This window comes from Periplaneta americana, chromosome 4, assembly GCF_040183065.1.
Source record: "Periplaneta americana isolate PAMFEO1 chromosome 4, P.americana_PAMFEO1_priV1, whole genome shotgun sequence".
Taxonomy (NCBI): Eukaryota; Metazoa; Arthropoda; class Insecta; order Blattodea; family Blattidae; genus Periplaneta; species Periplaneta americana.
The window spans coordinates 200,275,647-200,301,684 of record NC_091120.1 but is presented as its reverse complement, the minus strand read 5'-3'; the positions used below and the strand labels follow the sequence as shown (position 1 = coordinate 200,301,684).

The following is a 26,038-nucleotide window of genomic DNA, read 5'->3' as shown; positions in this document are numbered from 1 at the left end:
CATACTTCCACTCGGTAATGAGTTTTGGAATAATATTCTGGGGAAATTCCACAGATAGTAACAATATATTTCTATTACAAAAAAGAGTAATTAGAATAATAGTAGGTGCCAAATCTAGGAAATCGTGTAGGGCTATTTAAAAAAAAACTACAAATAATGCCCATGGCTTGTCAGTATATCTTTTCATTAATAATCTTCCTCGTATGTAATCGTGAAAGCTTTGTAACTAATTCAACAGTTCATAGCATAAATACACGTCAAAAAATTACTTTCATACTCCATCGGCAAGTCTAGCATGCTATCAAAAAGGAGTGCGTTATATGGCAGTAAAAATTTTTAATAGCCTACCTATCGATATAAAAAATGAAACTCAAAACATAAAATTATTTAGGGCCAAATTAAAGAAGTACCTAATTTCTCACGCCTTCTATTCTGTAGGTGAATTCATGACATTCAATAACACTTCATGAAATTGATACTAAAACTTTGTGTTGTACTAGTAGACTGTATTGTAAATCTCGTCTATATATATTTCATCTAGACTGTGACTATAAATTAAGATTTTATAATAGTATTAAGTTTTTTGACTTGTTCCATATTCTAGCTGTAAGCATGTATGAATACCATGGAATGTTAATAAATACAATACAACATCCAAATGAAGTTTGTAATTAACTGACAAATTGACTGGCTAACTTAGATAAGATTTAATTGTCGTGTTTCGTAAACAGTTTCGCCATGAAATGTTGTTAATATAATTACTTTCAAAAATGAATTGTCATATTGCTAAAAGATTTCATCCTATTTGTACAGATATCATTCAGCTTGAGGAACGACACAGATGGCAGCCTGATCCTGCACACTCGCAAATGCTCTGATACTATCAACACTTTCTCTAATCTCTTTGGGCAGACAATTGCTCAGACTCTTGGCGAAACGAATGTGACTCTTGATGAATTCAGGATCAGTGGCTACATCGGCAGGCTTCCTCATACTCAAAAAAACCTGCAGCTCATATATGTGAACAAGCGGCTTCTTCTCAAGACAAAGTTGCATAAGCTGGTGAACTCCATGCTGGGCAACAGCTTCATCCTGCGCACCAACGCTGTGTCACATGACCGCCCCATTTCCGACAAGATGACAGCCGGACGGTGGCTTGCATTCTCTCCCCCTCGCAGACGTGAGCGTTATGCTGTGTACCTTCTGAATGTAGAGTGTCCTTACGCAGTCTATGACATCTGTCTCGATCCAAAGAAGACCTTAATTGAGTTCTGTAACTGGGATAAAGTGATAGAATGCATGGAGACAGCTGTAAAGACATTCTTAGAAAGAGAATATTCTGAATCTCTGTCTCAGAGGCACAGCATTGAGGGCAGGAACAATGCGAAAGACTTGTCATTGCTTGAAGAAGTGGAGGAACTGGACAGGGAATGTGTTCTGAGGGAAGTGAAGGATGACTTGAGCAGATATGAGAGCTCTGGTGTGAAGTACAGAAAGGCTCTCAACACCTCAAGGGCTGTTGTGGGCAAACCTGCTAAGAGGGGAAAAGATAATGAAGATGATGTGTGTTCTCCAGAAGAAACTGCAGTTCAGTTTGATACATGTTTCAGCATAAGTGCTGATAATAATCTTATGAACCCAGTGTCTCACCACGGCTTAGAAAATCCGTTCCCTGATTCAGATAGTGTTAAGATGACTCATCAGAATTTGATTCCAGTTTTCCAAACTCAGAGGCAAGTATCAAAGCTCAAAATAAGGAGAACTAGAGATAATGTGGTCAGTGATCTAAATGAAATTCCAATAATTGAATCTGGGTGTGAAAGCTCAACACAAAACACTCTGATGAAAACGTACCCTGATCTCCGACCAATGGATAGATTCAGAAATCTTATCACTCGGCAAAAGTTTGTGACATGTCAATCAGACTTTGGAGATATTGCTCCAATCACCAAATTCAGGCAGACTTTTCAGTGTCTTTCAAGTATTCAGATTACCAAACCTTTGAAACACTTCGAAGACGAACTTTTGCAACATTTACAGAATTTTATGTTGATGAGAAAAGATTTGAGTTCTCATCGTTTGTGTGATGGACGTAACTTCACAGTTAGTGTCAGAGATGTCGAAAGTAGTGGCAGGCTAAAGGTTCCAAGTGAATTACTTGACTGCAGCAAGATTCCATCACACTTTCGACATGCGCTACAGGAGCTTCTTGAGATGCACAGGGAGAGAGGCAAAAAGTTTCTCGATAAGACAGATGGAGGATTGGCGGTAGGCAGTACATCGAGAATTGTGACTAGTGTAAATGTTGGCAAACCTGTGTTCAAAAATGAGAATACTCGAATATCAAGGACAGATATATCTCTGTCTAAACTTTTTGATCATTGCAAGGCAAAGCAGTTTTTGAGGACAGTTGCAGATGAGGATGTTTATCCTCACCAGATAACAACAGTAGAAGAGAGTGTTGAGTTTCGTATACCAAGAAAACGCAAGAGACATTCAACTGATGTAACTGTGCATCATTGTGTTGTTTCTGATACTGGTGATGCAGCTGTGGAGGACAAAAGGAGAAAGTCAGTGACTAATTTCTACAATAAAACTCATGAACGTTTTCCTAATCTTGGAGCACAAAGAAATGAGTGTGTAAGAAATATGCAAGAAGCCCAAATTGGTAAAAAGGTGGCTCAGATCAACGAAATCAACTCCAGTAGAATTTCTTCGAGCATTTTTAGCACAGAGGATAACTTTATGCAAACAGGAGAATTGTGTAAAAGAAGAACTTCAATAGAGGATGTAAATAGCAAAACAAAAGATCAGAATATCAACATTTGTATTCCTAATCAGTATATGAGTTATAAAGGAGATGTTCTTAGCACATGTGCTAGTGAAACTTGTGCAATTTTACCCAAGATTGGATCAAAAAATACTGAAGGAATCTTGATGAATAAACATGTGAACTTATCTACAGAAACTCATTTCAAGAAACCTATTTGGAAAAGCACTATGGTCGAAAATAATCAACAAATACCTCTTCTTTCAAGTGAGAATCATCAAAAGAGTTTAGACAGAAATCATGGTTCTTTTAAAAACTATACTACAAGTCAGAATTTCCTAAAGGCTATCAATATGCAAAAAACTTATGGTTCTACGTTTCAGAGCATTCAAAGTGCAGAATTTCTAAATGAAATCACTTCCCTTAACCATCGTATGGATGCAAGTAGTCTTCATGATGATGTTAGGTGTGTATTCAGTAGCCCCAGCATTGCACAATGTCCAGAAGATGTCAGTTTCTCTTCCTTGACTGAAATCAGATCTAAATCAGTGGATAAAGATATGCTGATGGTCCAGAACAGCGTCAGAAACAAAAAACAATCAGATGTTATCTCTGGGAAGCAAACAGTTGAATCAACTGTGGTACTCAGTTCTGGCAGTGAAGCAGATATTGAATCTTCTAGTAACACCCAGCTTTGGCCTAGAAGGAAGAAACATTTGTATAAAATGTCGTTTAAGAACTTTTGGGATCGAAATAAAAGAGTTTCTAATACAAGAGTTCTTTCGAATTGTTCAGAAAGACAGCAGACTGTGAGTAGTTGTTCAGAAGACTCTATCATACGCAAAATTTCCACAGGAAGGAGTTACAAAGGAGGCAAATTAGATGTATTATTGGAAGAACAAGATTTTGAAGAAATGACCGGAATACAGCAAAATAGTGAGAAAAATACTTTGAATAATTTGTCTGATGTATCTATAATTGATTTATGTTCTTCATTTAGCGAAGTTGTTGCTGAGAAAGATGATATGAGTGATGATACAATTGTTCCCAGTTCTGGTAGCATGGCAGGCGCCTTTGAATCTGTTATAACAGGACACAAAACAGTGATAAGTGAATCAAGTTACGATGATTCTGTACACAGTCAAGCCACCAATCGTTACTTGGCATCTCCTAATGACAAAACCAAAAGAGAATCGCAGTTGTCAAGCATAAACTCTGACAGCAACAGAGAACAGAACAGAGAAAATAAAGCTGATGCTAGTGAAGCAGAAGACTCTAGTTTAATTGACTTTGCAAAACTGAGCTTAGAGAAAGGTACTGAAAATGTGAATTGTGAAAAATCGTATCCCGAATCATCACCCACTCTTTTATCAGGTGTTATTTGTAATTTAAAGCTCGCAGACATCTCACGTTCTAATGACACAGAAAGTAGTATAAGAGGCGTAAGAAATGAAGATATGTCCCAGGCAGAGGTCGGTGTTTCGAATAAACAGAGCAATAAAAAAACAATAGAAAATGTTAATGTGTTCCAGACACAGAATAGCAGCCATAGTGAGCTTTCTGCTCTGTCAACGGATGCACGCAAACAGGATGAAACGAGGGAAAGGATTTTGGGGCATTGTAAGACTGTTGAGAGTGAAAGCTTATTCTTGGATTCAGACAAGTCACTGTCTTTCAAATGGTCACCACAGAAAAGTATAAAACATGGTGAAGAACCAGACTCCCCTAGAAGGATATTTGAAGTTTCAGATTATAGCATACCTTGTGGACAGGAACCTGTTTCAGCCAGTAATGTTCTTACACAAAAAATCAGTAAAGCCTCCTGCATTGAAAGTGAAAGTACTGAAATTTTAACAGAAAACAAACACTTGCCACGTGGTAATCAATCCTTAAGCAGCAAAGAATCACCATTAAGAAGTGTCGAAATCTGTAATGAAGTTAATAATTGCACGTTAACAGACAATGAAGGAGAAAATGAATTAAAAAGGAATGAATCTAAATTAGACAATGTACAGTTGCCACTACCTCTAAACAACGAACCTCTTTGTAGTAACAGCTCTCAGGGAGAATCAAATACTGAGAGATTTGTTAATGTACAACAAGACAATGGATGTAGTTTGGAAAGAGATGCTGACAAGCAGAAAGAAAAGTCATCTGAATCAATACAATGTATTAATCAAAATGTGAATGGTGAAATCAGAAATGAGTTGAGTGACTATATTACAAGCCCCAATTCAATTACATGTGCGCCAGTATCTCAGATGTTAACTTCAAAAAGTCCAGTAACAGCTGCATGTCAGAATAGTTCTCTGTCAGCAGAAATACTTGGTAATGACGCATCAATAAAACAGTTTGATTTGCTAAACAGGAAAAGGAAGAGCAGAAATAATTGCGTGGATAATTCCGCGAAAAAAATTTGTACTGAAGGACAGAGCACAGACATTGCAAGTAGGATAACAGAACATGCTCCTGAAATGTATATATCCAAGTCTATAACCACGCAAGAACTGAATGAAGTATTTGATAAAGTTATGAATGTTACAGTAGCAGACATTAGCAGTCCCAAAAATTCTACTTTTTCAGCAGGAGATAGTACTGAAGCAGGAATTGGTGCAGAAACAGGCAGTAAGAGTCGTGACTCAGAATGCTCAAGGAAGCAAAGTGTTGATCCTAAGTGTAAAACATCATTTGCTCATTCAGAAAGTGATTCAGCTTCCTTCAATATGCCGAAGTTAGAACATAAATTGTACTCGATGAGCAAAAGATTCGCCTTCTTGCCCAAAGGATTGTCCCAAGTTTTGCAGAACGAGGTGAAAGCAAACTACATTGAGTCAAAACAGAAAACTTCGAGTCGTGAATCACATCAGATGTTGAGTGAAGTTGTGACAGAGAGTTTTGGTGAAGTGGATGAACTGGCGGTTGTGAAGTGGAAGGACGGTCCAGAAGAAGTGAAGAGAACAGGTATGAAGCACTAAAATCTTTAGAACTTTTGTTTTATTAGTATTGTTGGTAGCGTGCTTCATATACTCAAAATATGCTAGAATTATAGTTCACAACACAAGTCTAGTATGTAACAAAACTGAAAATATTTATGCTGGTTTGCAAGAACATATGTATTGGTTTTTTAACTGCTAATGATTCTATAATTCCTTAAGTTCCTATATTATGAAACATTCAAAGTATCTTGTCCATTTCAGTTCCCAACTAGATTATTGAAATAAAGTTTTGGTTTGCATGTGCTCAATGACAGAAGAATCATTTACTGAATGATATTTCTAACAAAACTATTAACAAATAATATTTATTCTTCAAACTGATACCATTTTATATCCCTCGAGTTAGATCTAAATGAAATTTGTTATTTAATATCCCAAGACTCACCATTAATTAAAATGTTAATCATCTTCAATTCATTGAGTGAGGAAATTTATTTTCCAATATACGAAAGTTATTCAGAAGCCAAATTTATAAAAAATTATGTTTGTTATTTATATCATAGCTCATTTTTTACCTTGTTTTGGCCCTATAATTTATTATATGTTATTAAATTTCTAATTCTTCGTCAGTACTGATTCATTATAAATAGCGGACTTTAGGCAAAAACCTACTTTTTTCCTTGATACATACAGGCTTGAGATTTAATATTTACATTTTTAATGGAAATATAGGTATAAATAAGGGGTTTTATAGTGCCTAAAAATGCCTATTTCGACATTAGTGCCTATGTTTAAGTTTTTTTTTTTTTAATTTTGCATCTTTTTTCGTAACTATTTACTATTTTTCTTAACATCCTGTACCATTTACATTCCAAGATGGATAACAACAACTCCTTCCTAGCAGTGAACAACACAATAGAGAAGTACCTCCGGCCACCCCTTCTCATTCTTGCAATCTTTCAATCCTAAAATTCCAACTTTCAGTCAGCCTGGGTAGCGTAGTCGGTATAGTGCTGGCCTTCTGTGCTCGAGGTTGCAGTTCGATCCCAGCACAGGTCAATGGCATTATTATCATTATTATTATTATTATTATTATTATTATTATTATTATTATTATTATATCTTCCTCTGTCTGACAGCAATTTAACACACTCGCTGGGTTGTACCCGAATAAGCATTCTCTTACATTCCAAGACAGATAACAACCCCTTCCTTTTTTCTCACCATTTGTAAGTACAGCAGTGAGTGACACAATAGTCACGATAGATGCTGATCATCTACTGTGAAACAAACTATGGAAATGTGATTGGTGAATGAAAAACATTAACTTAAAGACAGAAGGGTGACTCACTTCATTACTTGCCTAAGTCGGTTGCTAAGTGATATCCAATGAAAAGTAAGTGTGGTTAAATTAAACCTACTTCTTCTTTACACAGGGTGGATTAAGACCTTAAACATTTGTTTGCACTGATGAATCCTTGAAGTAAAACAACATGTTTTTGGCGTTTTATGCATTTGTTTTCTTTATGGTTTCCTAAGGAAAAAGTAATGTTTTAAGGAAATTTGATAGTCTGTTTGAAGAACACTACTTACTTCTATAATGTAGTTTGTATAATATTGTTAAATATATTGAGTCTAATAAAATGTTATAATTTTTCTCTAAAATATACAGCTTAGGACTTATTCTCAGCACATGACTACTAAATTTACGTATTAATTTTTAATATAAATAAAGGAACTGGCAACAGAGCATTCTTATCGGGCAAGGAGGTTGAAGTGAGGACTGTAGTTAACATGATGCCACTATGTTAATTTACTTTTACGATAAAATAAGGTTACCCAAAAATGGTAACTGTTAAATTCTATTAATTTTTTATTGAAAAACAACCTCCTGAATTTACAAGTTGCCATTGAAGACAAAGTAAAAAGAACAATGGTTTCAATAAAAGGAAGGAAAAGGAGACCATAATTAAATCTGTAGAGGAGATTGATGTTAGATAATTAATAATGTTGTTTTGTCGTATTCACATGCTTTCTTATCTTTATGAACAAATGCATGCCTCATGTTTAATAAGATTCATTTGAAGGATGGATTCAAAACGTAAGAATAATTTTTTCGATCTCATATAAATTTATGTCCGAGATCTATTTCATTTTAATTTAAATTTATTTTTGTGTTTCAACAGCAAGTTGCTTACCTTAAAAGCAAGGCACAGTGAATCCATTTTCACTCAAGTGTTCAGGGCTGATTTAATCTATTTCTGGTTGTATTTTCTTTCAATTCTACGATCTAGCTCGCTAAAGTAGTAGTTTGACTCTAACTGGTTATTTAGATTGCAGAGACTTGGTGACGTTAATGCTGGAGCAGGCTGACAGTCGTATGCAGTTCTACGAGAAGCCAGTGCCCAATGCTTGTGTTCGGGAGATGCCCAGGAATATAGTGAAGGTGTACAATTCTGTGTTCCCCTACACTTTCACCAAGGACATGCTGCCCAAGTTCAAAGTAAGCTCTTTATTAGTCATTGCTGTTTGAATGAAAGTCACAGCTTCAGTCCACTGTATTTTTACGAGTAGAGTGTCTGTAATATACACTGTGTCCCAAAAGAATTAAATTATTTTGAATGAATAGAGGTAGATAATGATGTATTATGGGTGCCAGGTGAAAATAAAAGTCTTAAAGTTTTTCGTCTGTAAAGCCTGGTTCAGACGGTGCTAGTTTCTGTGATGGATTCCAAGGTGGCTGCGCTGATGGCTACCCTGCGTGCTCACTTGCTGGCTCCCGTGTTGCCTACGGTGACGGTACTTGTTCGCACGGAGCTGGCTCTTTTCACAGTTCAAATTGGAAAATCATCTGCTGCTTCATCTGTTGCCAACACTCATGGTTAAAAAGAAACTAAACCGTGAGTGGAAAACAACTAAAGTCCTACATTAACAGTAGTAAATGTCGCAATAAAGTAATTAAGCCGTAAGTGCAAAGCAGCTAAAGTCCGATATTTAATTGTTGTTTCTTAGAAACTGAAGAATATAGAAAAAACAGGTTTAGTTGGAAAACAACGAACATGGCGACATGATTTCAGTGGTGATATTATATGATCATCTTTGGTTTCCAGCCTGCAAACCATCACGAAAAATAGCAAGGAACCTACCCTCGAAATCCAGCAAGCTAGCCATCCAAGGACCCACCAGAGCGAATTACTTCCGGCAAGTGAGCATGCAGGCTACCCATCAGTGCAGCCACCTTGGAATCCATCACAGAAACACGCACCGTCTGAACCGGGCTTAAGTTTGAGGCACTGAAGGAAACAAAAGACGGTATAGATCTTGCAAACAGGGAATACCGACGGCAGGAATGCAAACAAAACAATGCAATAAGCAAGAGCAGGTGACAGGGAAGGTCACGAGAGATCTTGAATGATATTCAAGAGTACAGTAGAAAGAGAAACTACAGTCGATATAATCAGTCTTGTGCCTGTAGATAAGGAGTGCAATTTCATCATCATCATCATCATCATCATCATCATCATCATCATCATCATCATCATCATCATCATCATCATCATCAGCCATACAGGTTATAGTCCACAAAAGTTTTCAGTCCATCTCTTCATTGGACGTTCAGTTGATCTCCTGCCTCTAGGTTGGTAATAAAGGACTGCACGAGAGATTCTAGTCCTAGACATATGCCTCACATGCTGACACCAGTTATCTTGATAGTGACATATGTCTGCTATAGTCCCGTCGCTCTAATTTCCGGCAGCCAATCATGTTGCAGGTCAGCTACATTTAAACGTGTGCGTCTTGTGATTCGCTTATCAAGACGTTATTCATTACCTAAGGCTCGATAAATACTTAATATAATCGCCCGCCATTTTGCTCTTTCGTTGGCGTTCGCAGATAGCACATGAAGACGTTATTTGCTGCTCAATTATTTGCTGAATTACAGTGCGTTTGATTTATTATCATAGGAGCTACGACAAGATAATATTTAACGGTGTGGCAAATAGATTCCTCATGTGGTAGGTCGGCAACGAAAGCACAAAAATGGCGAACGATACTACCTACCTAGACTTTATAAAGCCTTCACTTCCTAAGATGTAAGCAAAGAGGAGGAGTCACACCGGGAATAACATTGTCGCGACTATAGTATAGAGTTCATTTCAAGTTCTTAAAGGGAGTGCAATTTAAAAATCAAAAATGGGACTAGAGAATATAAAGGTAGAACAAAAAATTCAATCAGCAATGATCTTGAACTTGTCCCTCGAAAACTAAATCGACGTGTTTTTTTTTTTCCTCAAAATCGTGTCCCATGCACATCTAAAATGTTCAAAATAAGAGGTTTTGAAATGAACACACAGTAGTCTATATTAAATTCTTCACTTATGACTGCAATTCAGGTCTATATGCATAAAAGAAAAGAGTTCGTTGGTTGTTAATGCTTGGAGTGTTGGATTTCTTCCATTCCAGTAATATTTAACTAGTTGAGAGTATAAATCACTACCTATTGATTTTTGGAATAAATGTACACGTGTGTACAGTGAAACCTCTCATTTACGGACATCGAAGGGACGTAACAACCTGTCTGCATCTGGGAGGTGCCCTTTATTTGGAGGGAGGGTCCCCAATCTAACAGTAAATTTATAATATGAATTATGTATCCCTTCACGCTTTAAATGAAATGTATTACTGTAGTTTAATTATAAATACAGTCTACTGTACTACAGTAAATTCTTTGCAACTTTGAACTACAGTAGATAAGACCGAAAAAGGAAAATACAGTACTGTACCATGCAGTTTTATTCTAGGTCTACAGTTATGCAGTTTTGTAATTTACAGTTTTCAAATTAACCTTTACATTCAGGAGCCATGTCTCTCGGAACAGAACAACTGATTGAAGTAAAGAGAATAATCCTATTAACCCTATCATGTGTCGAATACAATCTCACAATCGCGAAAACCTTGGACCCATCAGACAGGTTAAATTTTATGATTTTGTTTATCCACCTGCTTCCAGCTAACAAGGGGTATCCGGCTGGGCTAGTGGTAGCCTACGAGACCCTTATTGTCTTCTTTCATGTTAAAGAATTTCTGTACAGTTCTCAAAACTAAATTTTCCATTTTTGCAACACATTATGTCTTGAAATCCAAGTTCTGTCCATAGTCAGGAGGTAAAGCAAGCTCTAGGACTGTGAAACAGCTGTCCGTGTCCGTGTCTGAGAGTGTCCGTAAACGAGAGTTAAATTCATCATTATTTCTATATTATTTCAATTGGGACATAAAAATCTGTCCGTATATGAAGAGTGTCCGTAAGGAGAGGTTTCACGGTATGTGGTATTTGTTCACTGCTGAGTTGAGTTCACCACGCAGTACACATTTAAAAGAAAAGACTTGCCTACAGCATCCCAGAACATGTGTAAAAGTGACATCCTTTGACAGTACACTTCTCCTAAAAAATTTACAACCATTTCATTTTGCTTACAAATATGTTAACTAATGCTGAGTTCTTGACAATAAAGGCATTAACTCTCTTTCTCTCCAGTATTTCTCACATACAGTGGATTTAAAGGAAAGGGTCGGACATTACTGAAGATGATTCTGATCCATTTCTTCCTGAAGACTATGCAATAGACAAAGTGGTGAAGAGATATAGCAAAACTTCTTTTATATGTTTAGAAGACAAATGGATATAATCCAGTGTTTTGAGTATTTGATTATTAACTTTGTGCAGGTTCTGGGACAGCTAGACAACAAGTTTATTGTGACCCTTCTGGGTCCCTGGAGTGGGAAGAACATGAATGTGATCGTGTTGTTCGACCAGCATGCAGTTCACGAGCGAATCAGGCTGGAAAGTCTTATGAAAGGTAATTATGTAACTGAGAAAAATTATATTCTGAAAAATATATCCTAAAACTCTTGGGGAGGAGGGATTACATGAGCAAATACGGTAACCACCCTATCTTCAAACACATAATTGCCTGTAAAAAAATATTGGTGACATACGTTGTAGCAGAATCCTGCTGAATGAAGCTGAAATGAAGCTTCCTTTCAGTCAGTTGATCGAAAAAGGCAGTAAAATCAAGCAAGGTAATGTATCTATCAGCATTTATTGTTTCCATAAAAAAAATGGTCATATAATTCGTTTGCCACTAATGGTGCAGCAAACACAGATTTTCTGGTCGTGAAGTGCTGTTTTAAGGAGGATGTCTTGTATTATATTGTATTGTATTGTATTTATTAACATTCCATGGTATTCATACATTGCTTACAGCTAGAATATGAAACAAGTCAAAGAACTTAATACTATTATGAAGTCTTAATTTATAGTCACAGTCTAGATGAAATATATATACAGACGAGATTTACAATATAGTCTACTAGTACAACACATAGTTTTAGTATCAATTTCATGAAGTGTTATTGAATGTCATGAATTCACCTACAGAATAGAAGGCGTGACAAATTAGGTACTTCTTTAATTTGGCCCTAAATAATTTTATGTTTTGAGTTTCATTTTTTATATCGATAGGGAGGCTATTAAAAATTTTTACTGCCATATAATGCACTCCTTTTTGATAGCACGATAGACTTGCCGATGGAGTATGAAAGTCATTTTTTGACTTGTATTTATGCTATGAACTGTTGAATTAGTTACAAAGTTTTCACGATTAATACGAGGAAGACTATTAATAAAGAGATATACTGACAAGCCATGGGCATTATTTGTAGTTTTTTGAAAATAGTCCTACAAGATTCCCTAGATTTGGCACCTACTATTATTCTAATTACTCTTTTTTGTAATAGAAATATACTGTTACTATCTGTGGAATTTCCCCAGAATATTATTCCAAAACTCATTACCGAGTGGAAGTATGCAAAGTATATTGTTTTTAAGGTATTGATATTTACTATCTTTTGCATAGATCTAATAGCAAAACAAGCTGAATTTAGTTTGGGGGTAATTTCTTTAATATGATTTTTCCAATTTAACACATTATCGATTTTTAAGCCAAGAAATTTGGTTGTCGTTGTTTCTAATAGGGATCTGTTGTTAATTATTGCGCTAGAAATTTGCGAGGTTGAATTTGCACAGGATTTAAATTGAATTATGTTAGTTTTGTTACAATTTAATACCAATTTATTGACTGAGAACCAGTCACATATTTTGAAGAGAATTTCCTCTGTTGAAGATTGGAATGTGTTGGAGTTATTGGCTGTAATTACTATACTTGTGTCATCTTGCTTTTACTATCGGTTCTTTTGAAAGTTTACTTATCCAGGCAGGTGGAACAAGGCTTCGTCTAAAAATATAAAAGATAGGTCTATCACTTTGTCATAAAGTCGGGCAGAATCCGCTCGGAAAACCTGCACGTAAAAACTGGATTACCTTGTCTTAATTCAGCCATCACCATAACTTTACTGGATTTTAGTTTTATAATTTTGTTGCTTTCTGAACGGAATTGTAGAAAATTCTGATTTGTTGAGAAAATAGCATAAGAGATTTTTAGGAGAATTTTATAGTCGAAATGCATTGTCATTCAAATGTCTTTCGGTTAGCACTTGACGTGTATGGTTGTATAATAATATAATACTTCCGGGTTCTTGAAATTTGTCTACTAAATGAACAGTTGAATGACGTGGAACATCACCACCAGGAAATCAGTTTTGTACTTCTCAAGCAAATTTTGTCAGTATATAGAAGTTATAACACTTTCCTTAACTTGTATTGAAGGGAGACAAACAATTACTGTATTATTATTATTATTATTATTATTATTATTATTATTATTATTATTATTATTATCATTATTATTATCATTATTATTATTATTATCATTATTATTATTATCATTATTATTATTATCATTATTATTATTATCATTATTATTATCTATTATTATTATTATTATCATTATTATTATTATTATCATTATTATCATTATTATTATTATTATCATTATTATTATTATTATTATTATTATTATCATTATTATTATCATTATTATTATTATTATTATTATTATTATTATTATTATTATTATTATTATTATTTGTCGTGTGTTGTAGAGTACTGTGTTGAAGGCAGTGATTCGGAATTCAAGACATCAGAGGTGAACCCTCCAGTTACTCTGCAGCTGAGTGATGGAGATATCCGCGTTGTATCGAGCTTCGAGAAAGCTTTCACATCTCTGGGACTTCGCTATGAAGTGCTGAACAGCACTGATTTGAGGATAACGAGCGTTCCGACCTGTTTGATGGCTCGAGAAATGCGAGAGGTTCGTGTTTCAATACTTCATGAGAGTGAAAGTATGTCAGTTAAACTGAATAGTCAATTATTGACATCAACACCAAACCACCTACAATCTACTTCTAAATAATAAATTGTATTTTCAGCATAAGCAATTTCGAAGAATCCGTAACTTTTTTAAATTAAAAACTGACTTCAAAACTAAAAGCAATGTCTCGGAAATCCATTCCATTGAAGTGATCGTAGAGTGAAAGAGCAGGACAGTAAACTTCACTACACAACTTCAGCATAAAATATTTTTAGATAGCCATTCCTGAAAATAGATATTTCAATACTAGGGAAGAGTGTTAAAAATTAATTATTATATGACAGCATATGAAAAGCATTTTAATACTAGTGCAAGAAGTATTTTTGACGACGACTTTCAACTTTTTGCGCTGATTGTCAATTGTTTCCCATTAGATGTCACACAGCAGCAATTGAAACTGATGAATAAAGCGATTGAAACAATGATAGGTCTATTTTTAGTTAAGAAACGTATGTACACAAATTAAATAAATTGTTCCAGCTATTTCATTGATAACTATATGAAACAATGAAGACTTAACTGAGGACCTTTCAATCTGCAATCAAATGCTTTATCACCGAGTTATACCACCTTTTGTTTTCAATGTGATAAAGTTTCACTATTACATTGAGGGGAAATTATCTCTACACCAGCACGGACAAATAGTGTACCATACAATGTTACAAATGATTTTATTTTGTTCATAGAGTTGCACCACACAGTTGTGGCCTCATTTCGCAGACATCCGCCAATCATGAAATGAATGTTATTTTTAATATTTGTGTCGTAAATAGCTATTGAGGCTTAAGGAGTGATTATTTAATGGAAACCACGAAAACAATGTCATAAACCACCTTTTCATGCACAAACATTGCCCACAATCTTCCTCCCTCTCAAAGAATCATAAAATGCTAAACCTTGGTCAAATGTGCTTATGTATAGTACATATATTTTTTTTAACTATCATGTGTTGCATTTCTGTGCTTGTTAGTGTGTATACTAGAGATGAATAAAACTAACTGCCGCTCTCACTCGCTGTGTTCCTTGCATTTGTCTTTCGAGTCTCGTCTCGTCATTCTCGTGCGCTTCGAGTCTCGCTCGTCATTCTCGAAATAGCATTTGGTCGGCATGGAAAGATTTCGTAACTTTGAATAACATACATCATTGAAATAAATAACATAAATGTTTAAATGATACAAAAAGACAAAACAGAACAGTATCTTAGTTATCAAAATGTTGTTGTTGTTGTTTTCTAATGCCAGGCGTTTGACAATAAAGTCATTTGACCTCTTGCACTCCAATATTTTTCAAAGATATTATCATGGCCAGCCACTGAAGCACAGATTTTGAGGTGTTCCGAATCCATTTCTTGGTTTGAGTTGCACAATGGGCAGTTAGGGGACTGATATATTCCAATTCTGTGCAGGTAGATATCAAAATGTTCTGTTCTATTATATGATCTTACCTATGGTTATATAAATAAAAAAACAATTCTCAAATAAATTTGCATTTCTAAGAAACACAAAACATGACATTAATATCTTTTCACTTGAGATTGCTCACTTGATCTTAAACATATGAAAAGAAAATTCTTAGCCTTTTAATAAGGTCCTAGTACTTAAATAAAGACTGGAGAACGGATTATTATACACTGAAAGATAGAGATGATGTTTCAAATAGGCTACTTGATTGTTTATACATATATAACAGTTGCCATAAAAGTTCAGTCAGGTATAAACAACTGTGGCGATTCAGGGCTGCTTGACTTCGGGACTTGATCAATATTGAGTCTCGAAAGACTCGGAAGTCTTTACGTCAAGGACGCGACGTAATACAACATTGTGGTGCGGGTTTTCGGCTTTGTGGGCGCTGGTAGTCTCGCTTTCTCGATCGTTGTTCATCTCTAGTGTATAGGCTTACTTTCTCACCTTGCATGATAAGAAACTTCGCCATTTCAGAATCAATATTAAACTAATAAAAGAGTAAGTTTGATGCTTGTAGTCTCGCTTTCTCGATCGTTGTTCATCTCTAGTGTATAGGCTTACTTTCTCACCTTGCATGATAAGAAACTTCGCCATTTCAGAATCAATATTAAACTAATAAAAGAGTAAGTTTGATGCTTGTAGTCTCGCTTTCTCGATCGTTGTTCATCTCTAGTGTATAGGCTTACTTTCTCACCTTGCATGATAAGAAACTTCGCCATTTCAGAATCAATATTAAACTAATAAAAGAGTAAGTTTGATGATGGAAAACTGAAATTTTGCAAAAAGAACTTCCCATCAGTGGTACAGTGTCAAATCCTAGGCAGTGACACAGGATTGGACGGATATTAAAGAGTTTTTCACGGTCATAAATTTTGCTCACTCAAGGATTGAATTACAGAGACAAGGGCGCAACAACTCGGTGCTGCAGCGCTTCCTGGAGAGCATGGTGAGGGAGCAGGTGGAGAGCATCATGACCACACGTGGCGTGGGAACACGTGTCCCCTCCATCATCAAGTCGGTCGTGAGCTCGGAGGCCTGTAGAGGTGAAGTGCACCTTTTTTATTTCAGACTGTAATATTGAACTGCATCCACTGTTTGTTTATGATAAAGTTAAATCCGACCAACTACTTCTAGAACAGTGTGGTTCAACTGTTTTTGGTAGAAGAGCCAGACGGCGCTTTCAAAATTAATTTGTGGGCCGGAATAATATAATAATATTAAATTCATTTTTGAATCTTGCGTACACCACTTTTAACACTTGAATATAATTAATTGATGAACTAGATCAAACCAGCAGCACCTAAACTCAATGCACTACCCAAAATACACAAAGAAAACATACCTATCAGACCCCTAATCAACTACAGACAGGCACTAGCACACAAACTAGCCATACACATGGACAAAATCATCAGACACAACATAAAATTCAGAGAACAGACAACAATAAAGAACACTATAGACCTCGTCAACAAAACAAAACAACAACACATACCACACAGTGCAACACTAGCATCATTCGATATCACCAACTTATACACTAATATACCAATACAGGACACATTACAGATACTAAAACAAATGCTCACAGATAACAACACACCACAAGAATACATCGAAGAAATCATCGAAATCACAGACATCATAACAAAGCAAAACTATTTCACACACAACAACAAATACTACACCCAAACAGAAGGATTGCCAATGGGATCACCCATATCCAGCATACTAGCAGAGATATTTTTACACAACATAGAACAAACATACATACTCAACAATGAACACAACAAGTTTGCAGACAACATAATATACTGGCACAGATATGTAGACGACATACTCATATTATACAAAGGAAACAAAAGACAAATACACAAACTACACCAATACATAAACAAATTACATCCAAAACTTCAATACACACTGAACTTGAAAACAACAACTCCATAAATTTCCTAGACATCACCATAACAAAAATCGACAACAAACACACCTTCAAAATATACAGAAAACCAAGCACCACCACCACCACACACATACACAACACATCTAACCACCCCATACAACACAAACATGCTGCATTCAGGACAATGGTACACAGATTACTCAACATACCCATGAGCCAACAACACTACAATGAAGAAGTGAACACAATCAAATACATAGCACAAGAAAACGGATACAATCCAAACATAATAGACAACATCATAAGGAAGACAAAACAAAAACTTAACAAACACATAAATACACAAAACACAACACAAACACAAGAACGCAAGAAATACATCACACTAACATATGAAAACAAAAACACACATAAGATCGCATCTTCATTCAGAAAACAGAAATACAACATAACATACAGAGCAGAAAACACACTACAAAGACATCTCAACACACAAAAAACACAAACAAATAAATACGACCACACAGGTGTATACAAACTCACATGTAATAGTTGCGACAAATTCTACATAGGACAGACAGGCAGATCATTCCAAACACGCTACAAAGAACACATTAAAGCTATAACCAGAGGACACAACACATCTACATACGCCGATCACATAACCAATGCCAACCATACATACAGTAACATAAATACGGACATGGAAATCCTACACATACAACCCAAGAACCAAAAACTCAACACACTAGAACAATACGAAATATACAAACACACTAAAACACACCCCGATCAAATCCTCAACACACAGATCAATTTCAGTACACACACACTATTCGACTACACAATCCAACACATTCCAACAATAAAACACACCCTCCTAACAGGCAGAGAAGTTCGAGATGACGCCGCGATCTAGTAGGCTCTGATGATGGTGCGTGATGCACTGAAACAGCTGTAAGCCGGACGAATAATACATATTTAACACGAGTAAGTCCACTAGTTCATCAATTAATAATATTAAATTGTTATAATTATTATAAGAAATATGGGAACATGTGAATAATTCAGACAGTACGGCAGTGCTGACTATGCTCGCCACTAGTAACCAAGCCATGTAAAACAAAAGAGAATTGAAATGTTGCAGGTAAAATGCATGACTATATTCTTTAAGAATTCACTGCATTGGTCAAATGCAAGTTTTACGGAGTATAACTGGGAATTTTTTATGCAGTAAAAGAAAATGCATATTTTCGAAAATATCCAATTCAATTCAATTCAGTTTATTAAGCCATTAAACATACAGTGATAGGCTTCGTCACAAAAAAGACATACATTTGAAAATACAGATATAATTGAAAACAATACAGTTTAATTAGAATGAAAAGACAAAACATTTTGAAACTCTAAAAATTAATGAAAATCCTTCACTCTTAATGTAATATTTGTAACTAAATGTAAATAACTTTATTTATTAAAAAACAATGTCGTATGAATTTTATGTTAAGAAACTCATCTACAGAGTAGAAAGGATTAATTAAAAGCCAATTATAAAATATAGTTTTGAAATTATTGGTTGGTAACTTATAATATTGACTAGGAAGCTCATTAGCCTATATAATTTCATCCCCAAGACAGAAAAATTTGTACTAGTTTTATGTAATCCACAGTATGGAATATTAATTTGTTCACTATTTCTAATTTCATGAGAATGTATATTGGCTACTAATGAGTAATTGTCTATATTTTGTCGAGTGTAAAGGACTAGGTCGTATATATATATATATAAATTTATGACAGTTAATATCTGTGATTGTTTGAAAAGTGGTCGACAATTTTCAAGATAGTTTGATTGACATAGAATTCTAATGTCTTTATTTTGCAAAATCAAGACACTCCCAATTTCGCTACCATTTTCCCAGAAAATTAAAGCATACCGAATTATCGACTGAAAGAACGAAAAGTAGGCACATCTTAAATAATTTTGAGAAACGCAAGTCACTAATTTCTTTAATAAATATATAACTCTCGATGATGGATGTCATTTGGAATACATTTGCAAGAGAAGCAATTGAAAGCGCTCAAAGCTTAACTGTGATTTTCCGATCATTACTGGACAATGACTATAAGTGTTAATGCCATATAACTCTCTATGTACATTCTATATGTCTTAAGCTATGCATTGACAGTCTTGGTTTATTTTCGACAAGAAAGTGGCATCCATCATTTTTGCAGTGGACTCTTCATATGTTTTTCCCATGTTAAACTGGAGTCTATAAAAAGTCCTAGAAATTTATAATAATATTAAATTGGGATAACCGTCTATACTTATCTAGTTTAAATCCAATATAAACTAGATAAGTATAGACGGTTATCCCAATTTAATATTATTATATTACAACTTGCTTATCGGAGAATCATACAAAATGAAAATCCTAGAAATTTAGTATAGTTTTGTATGTTGTCCTTTTTTTATTACATGATTTAGGCTAAAAGTTATGTTGATAGTCTTTTCTTGATTAAGAAAAAAAAACCATTAGATTCAAACCATCTGTGATAGAATATCATTGGTTAGAGCATGTAATTATCACAGCAAAATGAAGGAGAAATACGATGTGGTACAGAGAATATCGCTGAAATTGGCTAATTTGAGAAAAGAAAATAATATATCAAAGGAATAATGGACGTGACATTCACTTGTGTCATTTTTGCGTGAAGCTCTGAATGGTTGGCAACTGTTCCAGGAGCCATTAAGTTTGGAGACGCGCTATTCCCAGAGGAGTGTGAGGTGCTGCTGCAGAGCCTGGCCACGTGTCAGGTGCCCTTCCAGTGTGCTCATGGCCGACCAGTGCTGACGCCAGTAGTGGACCTGCAGTCACACCAAATGCCACAGCCTCGGGTGAGTGCTTAAGCATATTACCATGGATAAATATATAATAGGATGCGAAACTTACTGAGTTTCCCGTAACACATACTAGAGGCGGTGTTGTAGAAATTGATCTTGCTGCCATCTGTTTGTGGGAGGGGCGTTATTACATCTAGCAGCACACCAAGTAGTGAAAAGAGTAATTACTCCATGCATTTAACAGCACACTTGGTGACGAAAATGTTAAACTGTGCAGAAAGTATTCCCTCCCACCCTCATCGATATTCAAAACTAACCCAATTTAAAATAAAACATTTACAGTTTTATTCCTCACAGCATATTCTACTGAAAATTCTTACCGGAACCAACAGGAAGATAAAAGAGACGATCTATTTTACACTACCCGATTAAAATATAACCAGACAGAGACAAAAAATAAAGCAAAAGGTTAGATAATTGGGATTGTATTCTTTGGGTATTTATTGTACAGCACAATGGAAAAGTCTGCAAGAACTACATAGTTCAATTTATTATATTACTATTACTTTACAATACATTCAACAACTATTTCTACAACGTCCATAAACATCACTGTTTAACATACACTGCTTATACACACACGTATCACTTTATGTTCACTTATTAGCAAGTTTCAGTCTGCCATCTCGGCTCTTCGACTCTCCCGTACAGCAATATCTCGAACGGATAAATAGAGAACTCTGGGTAATGTACCCAACACGTAGTTCTAATGTTCACCACCTACGACGTTAGACCCCCAAATCCAGATGGTGCTGACTGCAGTTTCGCATCCTATTACATATTTATCCATGATATTACTTTTAATTTTGTGTTTGTCGAATTTAAGGTCACAAGACTCCAGTGGAAAATAGTGTAAGCAATGAGAATCATACTCAATTTACCTCACCTTTACTTGAATAAAAACTCGGCTCGCCTATTCTTCTATTCAGCGAACTTCTAGGTAACCTTGTCAAAATCTTTAATGATGGAAATGTAGATCCTCTTCAATGGAAAGCACTCATATACTTACTTACAAATGGTTTTTAGAGAACCTGGAGATTCATTGCATTCTCACATAAGTGCGCCATTGGTCCCTATCCTGAGCAAGATTAATCCAGTCCCTACCATCATATTCTGAACTCTATTTTAATATTATCCTCCTATCTACATTTCTGCCTCCCCAAAGATCTTTTTCCCTCCAGCCTCCCAACTAACACACTATATGCATTTCTGGATTTGCCCATATGTGCTACATGCCCTGCCCATCTCAAACGTCTGGATTTAATGTTCCTAATTATGTCAAGTGAAGAATACAATGCGTGCAGTTCTGCATTGTGTAACTTTCTCCATTCTCCTGTAACTTCATCCCTCTTAGCCCCAAATATTTATTCTCGAACATCCTTAACCTCTGTTCCTCCCTCAAACTGAGTCCAAGTTTCACAACCATACAGAACATTTAGTTCCGCCATTTTCCCAACAAATCAAAATCCAACCTAATGGTGCCCCAACTTCAAAACAGGATTCTCATCATAATCGTCAAAAAATAGGCAGAGGCATGGTGTTAGTTAAAGAAGAAGAAAAAGAAGACACTCGCACTAAACATTTCACATTAAAAATGTCCCTTTTCATATATACTGTGTAACCCCACCTTAAATTTTCATTCTCGTACAGTGTTTTTTGTTTATGTGTAAAAGTTCTCTTATCATGCTCTTAAATATTTTTATACATAATTTCAGGACAGTCAAAGGTTGCATTGTTGATCTTTTTCTAGTTGATTATGTCTGTTTAAACTGATTTCAAAAAGGCACCACTAAGTTGGCAACACTGACATTTATCTTATGTTACAAAATTAACCTTCGTGTGTTTCAGCCTCCCAGATAACTGATATTTTGTTTTTCTTGTAGGTGCGCCCCAAACCTCAGTTGTGGAAGCTGAAGAAAGTTTGAGCAACCAAGTGGGTGCAAACAGAGAACTCTAACACTGTGATATCAACTTATTTATAGTTTATTTATTGGTTGAAGCTTCTTGCAGGTTGAGAACGTGTAAAACTGTCATGATGAACTTGTTTCACTCCCATTGGGAATTCATAACTGAATTTAACTCATTATCGGATTGCAGATGTGCAATAGTCAATTTTCATATGTCATTGCTATTATAATGTAGTGGTTGGTGAACCGTGGCCCTCTGTAGTTATTATGAGTAGGCTTAAGTATTATTCGAAATGTGAAGTTGCTGTGTTAGTTCCACAGAAATTAAATTGTTTGTAAAGTTATACATATGTTCTCCTCATAGTTCCATATTTTAAAATAATTTTGGACTGAGGACAATTCAGAATTAATGAGAAATATTATAGAAGAAAAATGTAATTTTAAACTAATTTTTTTAGTTGTTTATTTGAAAATTTAGACTTGTTCAAGATATATAAACATGTAAAATTAAAGAGACTTGAGCTTGAAAATCAGATAACCAGGATCATATTTAGACTTTAACACACTTTTCATGCATCAGTGGTGGTAACAGTTTTGAAATGCGAGCCATTCATTTTTTGGGAGCTTCAGAATATTTTCACATATACTTACTGGCTTTTAAGGAACCCGGAGGTTTATTGCCGTCCTCACATAAGCACGCCATTGGTCCTTATCCTGAGCAAGATTAATCCATTCTCTATCATCATATCCCACCTCCCTCAAATCCATTTTAATATTATCTTCCCATCTACGTCTCGGCCTCCCTAAAGGTCTTTTTCCCCTCCGGCCTCCCAACTAACACTCTATATGCATTTCTGGATTCGCCCATACGTGCTACATGCCCTGCCCATCTCAAACGTCAAGATTTAATGTTCCTAATTATGTGAGGTGAAGAATACAATGCGTGCAGTTCTGTGTTGTGTAACTTTCTCCATTCTCCTGTAACTTCATCCCTCTTAGCCTCAAATATTTTCCTAAGCACCTTATTCTCAAACACTCTTAACCTATGTTCCTCTCTCAAAGTGAGAGTCCAAGTTTCACAACCATAAAGAACAACCGGTAATATAATTGTTTTATAAATTCTAACTTTCAGATTTTTTGACAGCAGACTGGGTGATAAAAGCTTCTCAACCGAATAATAACACGCATTTCTCAAATTTATTCTGTGTTTAATTTCCTCCCGAGTATCATTTATATTTGCTACTGTTGCTCCAAGATATTTGAACTTCTCCACCTCTTCAAAAGATAAATTTCCAATTTTTATATTTCCATTTCGTACAATATTCCCGTCACGAGACATAATCATATACTATTTTCACATATAATTTGTTATTTATAATGATTAAATGTATACATAACACGCCCAAACTTCGAAATAGAGTAATAACTTGCCTTTCCTAGCAATGAAAAATGGTGAAGTATGCCCCTCAAAGACAGTTCCTTTTGTAACATCATAGCCATAATTGGGTCTCCGAAGCTAGTTGGCGATGTTTGCAATGGAGGGGGAATGGAACTGGCCACCATACCCCATTATCTTCTGGCTTAGTTGCCTCATAAGTGGTGCCTTATAGGTATCACTTGTGAGGTTCAGATATGTCTTCGGACAGTTGACTAAACAACAGTGTTAGTTTACATTTTGCCAGGGGCGGCTTTTATTAAGGGGCACATGGGCACGTGCCCTCCCAGTGATTTTTATTATCGTATTATGACTATATTATAATACAATTTAATTGCATTATGAAATAATAACTTAAAGAGTTTCACTTTTTCATTGCTACTAATGTTTTCAGAATGTGTAGTAGTCTACGAAACCCAAGTTTTCTGAACAGGTAATGAAATGGGCTCTCTCTTCTCGTGCCCAGCGATGGACGAGAAAGGGATGGGGGTGTGAGTTGTAAGAAGGCGGAGCTCTTTGCCTCAGACCATGTGCTTTGGGCACTGTATTTGCCGTGCCCACCAAGTCTCTTTAGTTTAGGAACAGTCCAATTAGCTGCGTGCCATTTTTAGGGGTGTTGATACTTGCTGAATAGCAGACGACATTTTACAGCTAAACTTGACATGAAAAACGTTAAATGTAAGTTTACTAATTTAGAAGCTCAACTCATTGTGTAAATCACGTGTGTATGTATATATAGATACAGTATTCATTTGTCACAGTTATGTTGTTAATGCTCCGTGTAAACTTTTATGCTTCCATGGTATCCAAAAAAGAAAGTTTACATTACAATACATGAAGTTGGCAGTTCTCAAAAAGCTTTGTCACTGACAATAGAGAATCTTGGCAGGCGTTTTGCCGCCTTCAGTGCACACTACAGTTTTCAACTGAGTTTGCCCAAGTCTAGTGCTGCGGTAGTAAGAAGGCAGGCAGTTGCGTGATCTGTGAGTACGAACGAGTGAGAATCAGCACATTTCTGTGAATTACACTTAGAATTCCATTTAACTTTCCTCTGGGCGTAGCAGTGCTCTCAATTGAGAGAAAGATGGTACATTCTATTCCGAACTTCAATAATAGAGTTATAGAGGTTTTTTCTCGCAGAAAGAACCGAAAAATGGAGCTCATCTACAAGAATTAGAAAGGTTAGTGCACATAAATTGGTTTTATATGTTTTTAATTTTCAGGGTTCATCATTAAGGTTGTGCCCCACTTGACAGAATGGCCTTCGGCTGCCACTGCATTTTGCCCTACATGAACTTTTGCCTACTTCATGTTCATTATCCAGACAGTCATGTGAACGATAGAGAGAAAGAATACTTTTGCCGAAGGCTTCTGGAGTCTTCTATTTGGCTCTGTTTGTGCTGTAACACTTGCATGAAGAGCACCTAAAATTAAGGTATAAAAAATAAAAAAAGAGAGAGAGACTAGTGATGGTAATCATAAATAACTAAGAACCAGACAAATATGTGGGACTAATAGCTATGACATTCTTTTTTCTGAAATATCTTCATTTTTGACATGTTCCAATCTAAAAATTCTTCTACTTTACAAATAATCTATTTCTAATGCCATGATTTCCCTTTTTAAATCCGCAATTAATACCCAAATTTCACTTCTGTATCCTAAAAGAGATTCCACCAGTAGCTTTCCATTATATTTTTTGTGTCTTTCTTTGTAATATGTTGGTTTCACCAAATTTAATTTAAACAAGACTTTTTTTCTCTCTATGCTTTACTTGTTTTTATCCTAATCTAAAGCACTGCTCCTAAATACTCAACCTGTTTTATTTCTGTTCCTGCATCCATTAATGAATTTGTTAATTTCCAAATACTCTGTTTTCTGAAAATTAACTGCTATAGTCCACACCTGTGGAGTAATGGCTAGCACGCCTGACCGTGAAACCAGGTGGACTGGGTTCGATTCCTCGTCGGGGCAAGTTACCTGGTTGAGGTTTTTTCTGGGGTTTTCCTCAACCTAATATGAGTAAATACTGGGTAACTATCGATGTTGGACCCCGGACTCATTTCACCGGCATTATCACCTTATTTCATTCAGATGCTAAATAACCTAAGATGTTGATACAGCGTCGTAAAATAACCTACTAAAAAAACTGCAATGCCCCATGATTCATATATTGTTTAGTCAACTGGCCGAAGACAGGTCTGAATGAGGCAATTAGGCCAGGAGATAATGGGGTAGGGTGGCCAGTTCTTTTCCCCCTCCATTGCATACATCGCCGTCTAGCTACATATTACACTAAGCAGACTTCAGATGTAGACTCAGCCTTTTGTCTGTCAAAAGAGGAAGAATGCTGGAATACTAGAAAAAAGAACTCATGAATTCTAAA

At 35.7% G+C, this 26,038-nt stretch overlaps 1 protein-coding gene across 1 annotated transcript in view; it reads left to right on the top strand.

Moving 5' to 3' along the window:
* The window catches only part of LOC138698588 (uncharacterized), a 33,460-nt gene extending 10,640 nt beyond the window's left edge, over positions 1-22,820 (top strand). Inside the window, exons 5-11 of the mRNA XM_069824620.1 lie at positions 814-5,731; positions 8,040-8,209; positions 11,432-11,564; positions 13,768-13,976; positions 16,398-16,542; positions 20,150-20,304; positions 22,194-22,820. Coding sequence (XP_069680721.1) covers positions 814-5,731; positions 8,040-8,209; positions 11,432-11,564; positions 13,768-13,976; positions 16,398-16,542; positions 20,150-20,304; positions 22,194-22,235 — 5,772 coding nt within the window. The 3' untranslated portion in view covers positions 22,236-22,820. The remainder of the gene's footprint in view (positions 1-813; positions 5,732-8,039; positions 8,210-11,431; positions 11,565-13,767; positions 13,977-16,397; positions 16,543-20,149; positions 20,305-22,193) is intronic.
* The last annotated feature ends 3,218 nt before the right edge of the window (positions 22,821-26,038 follow it).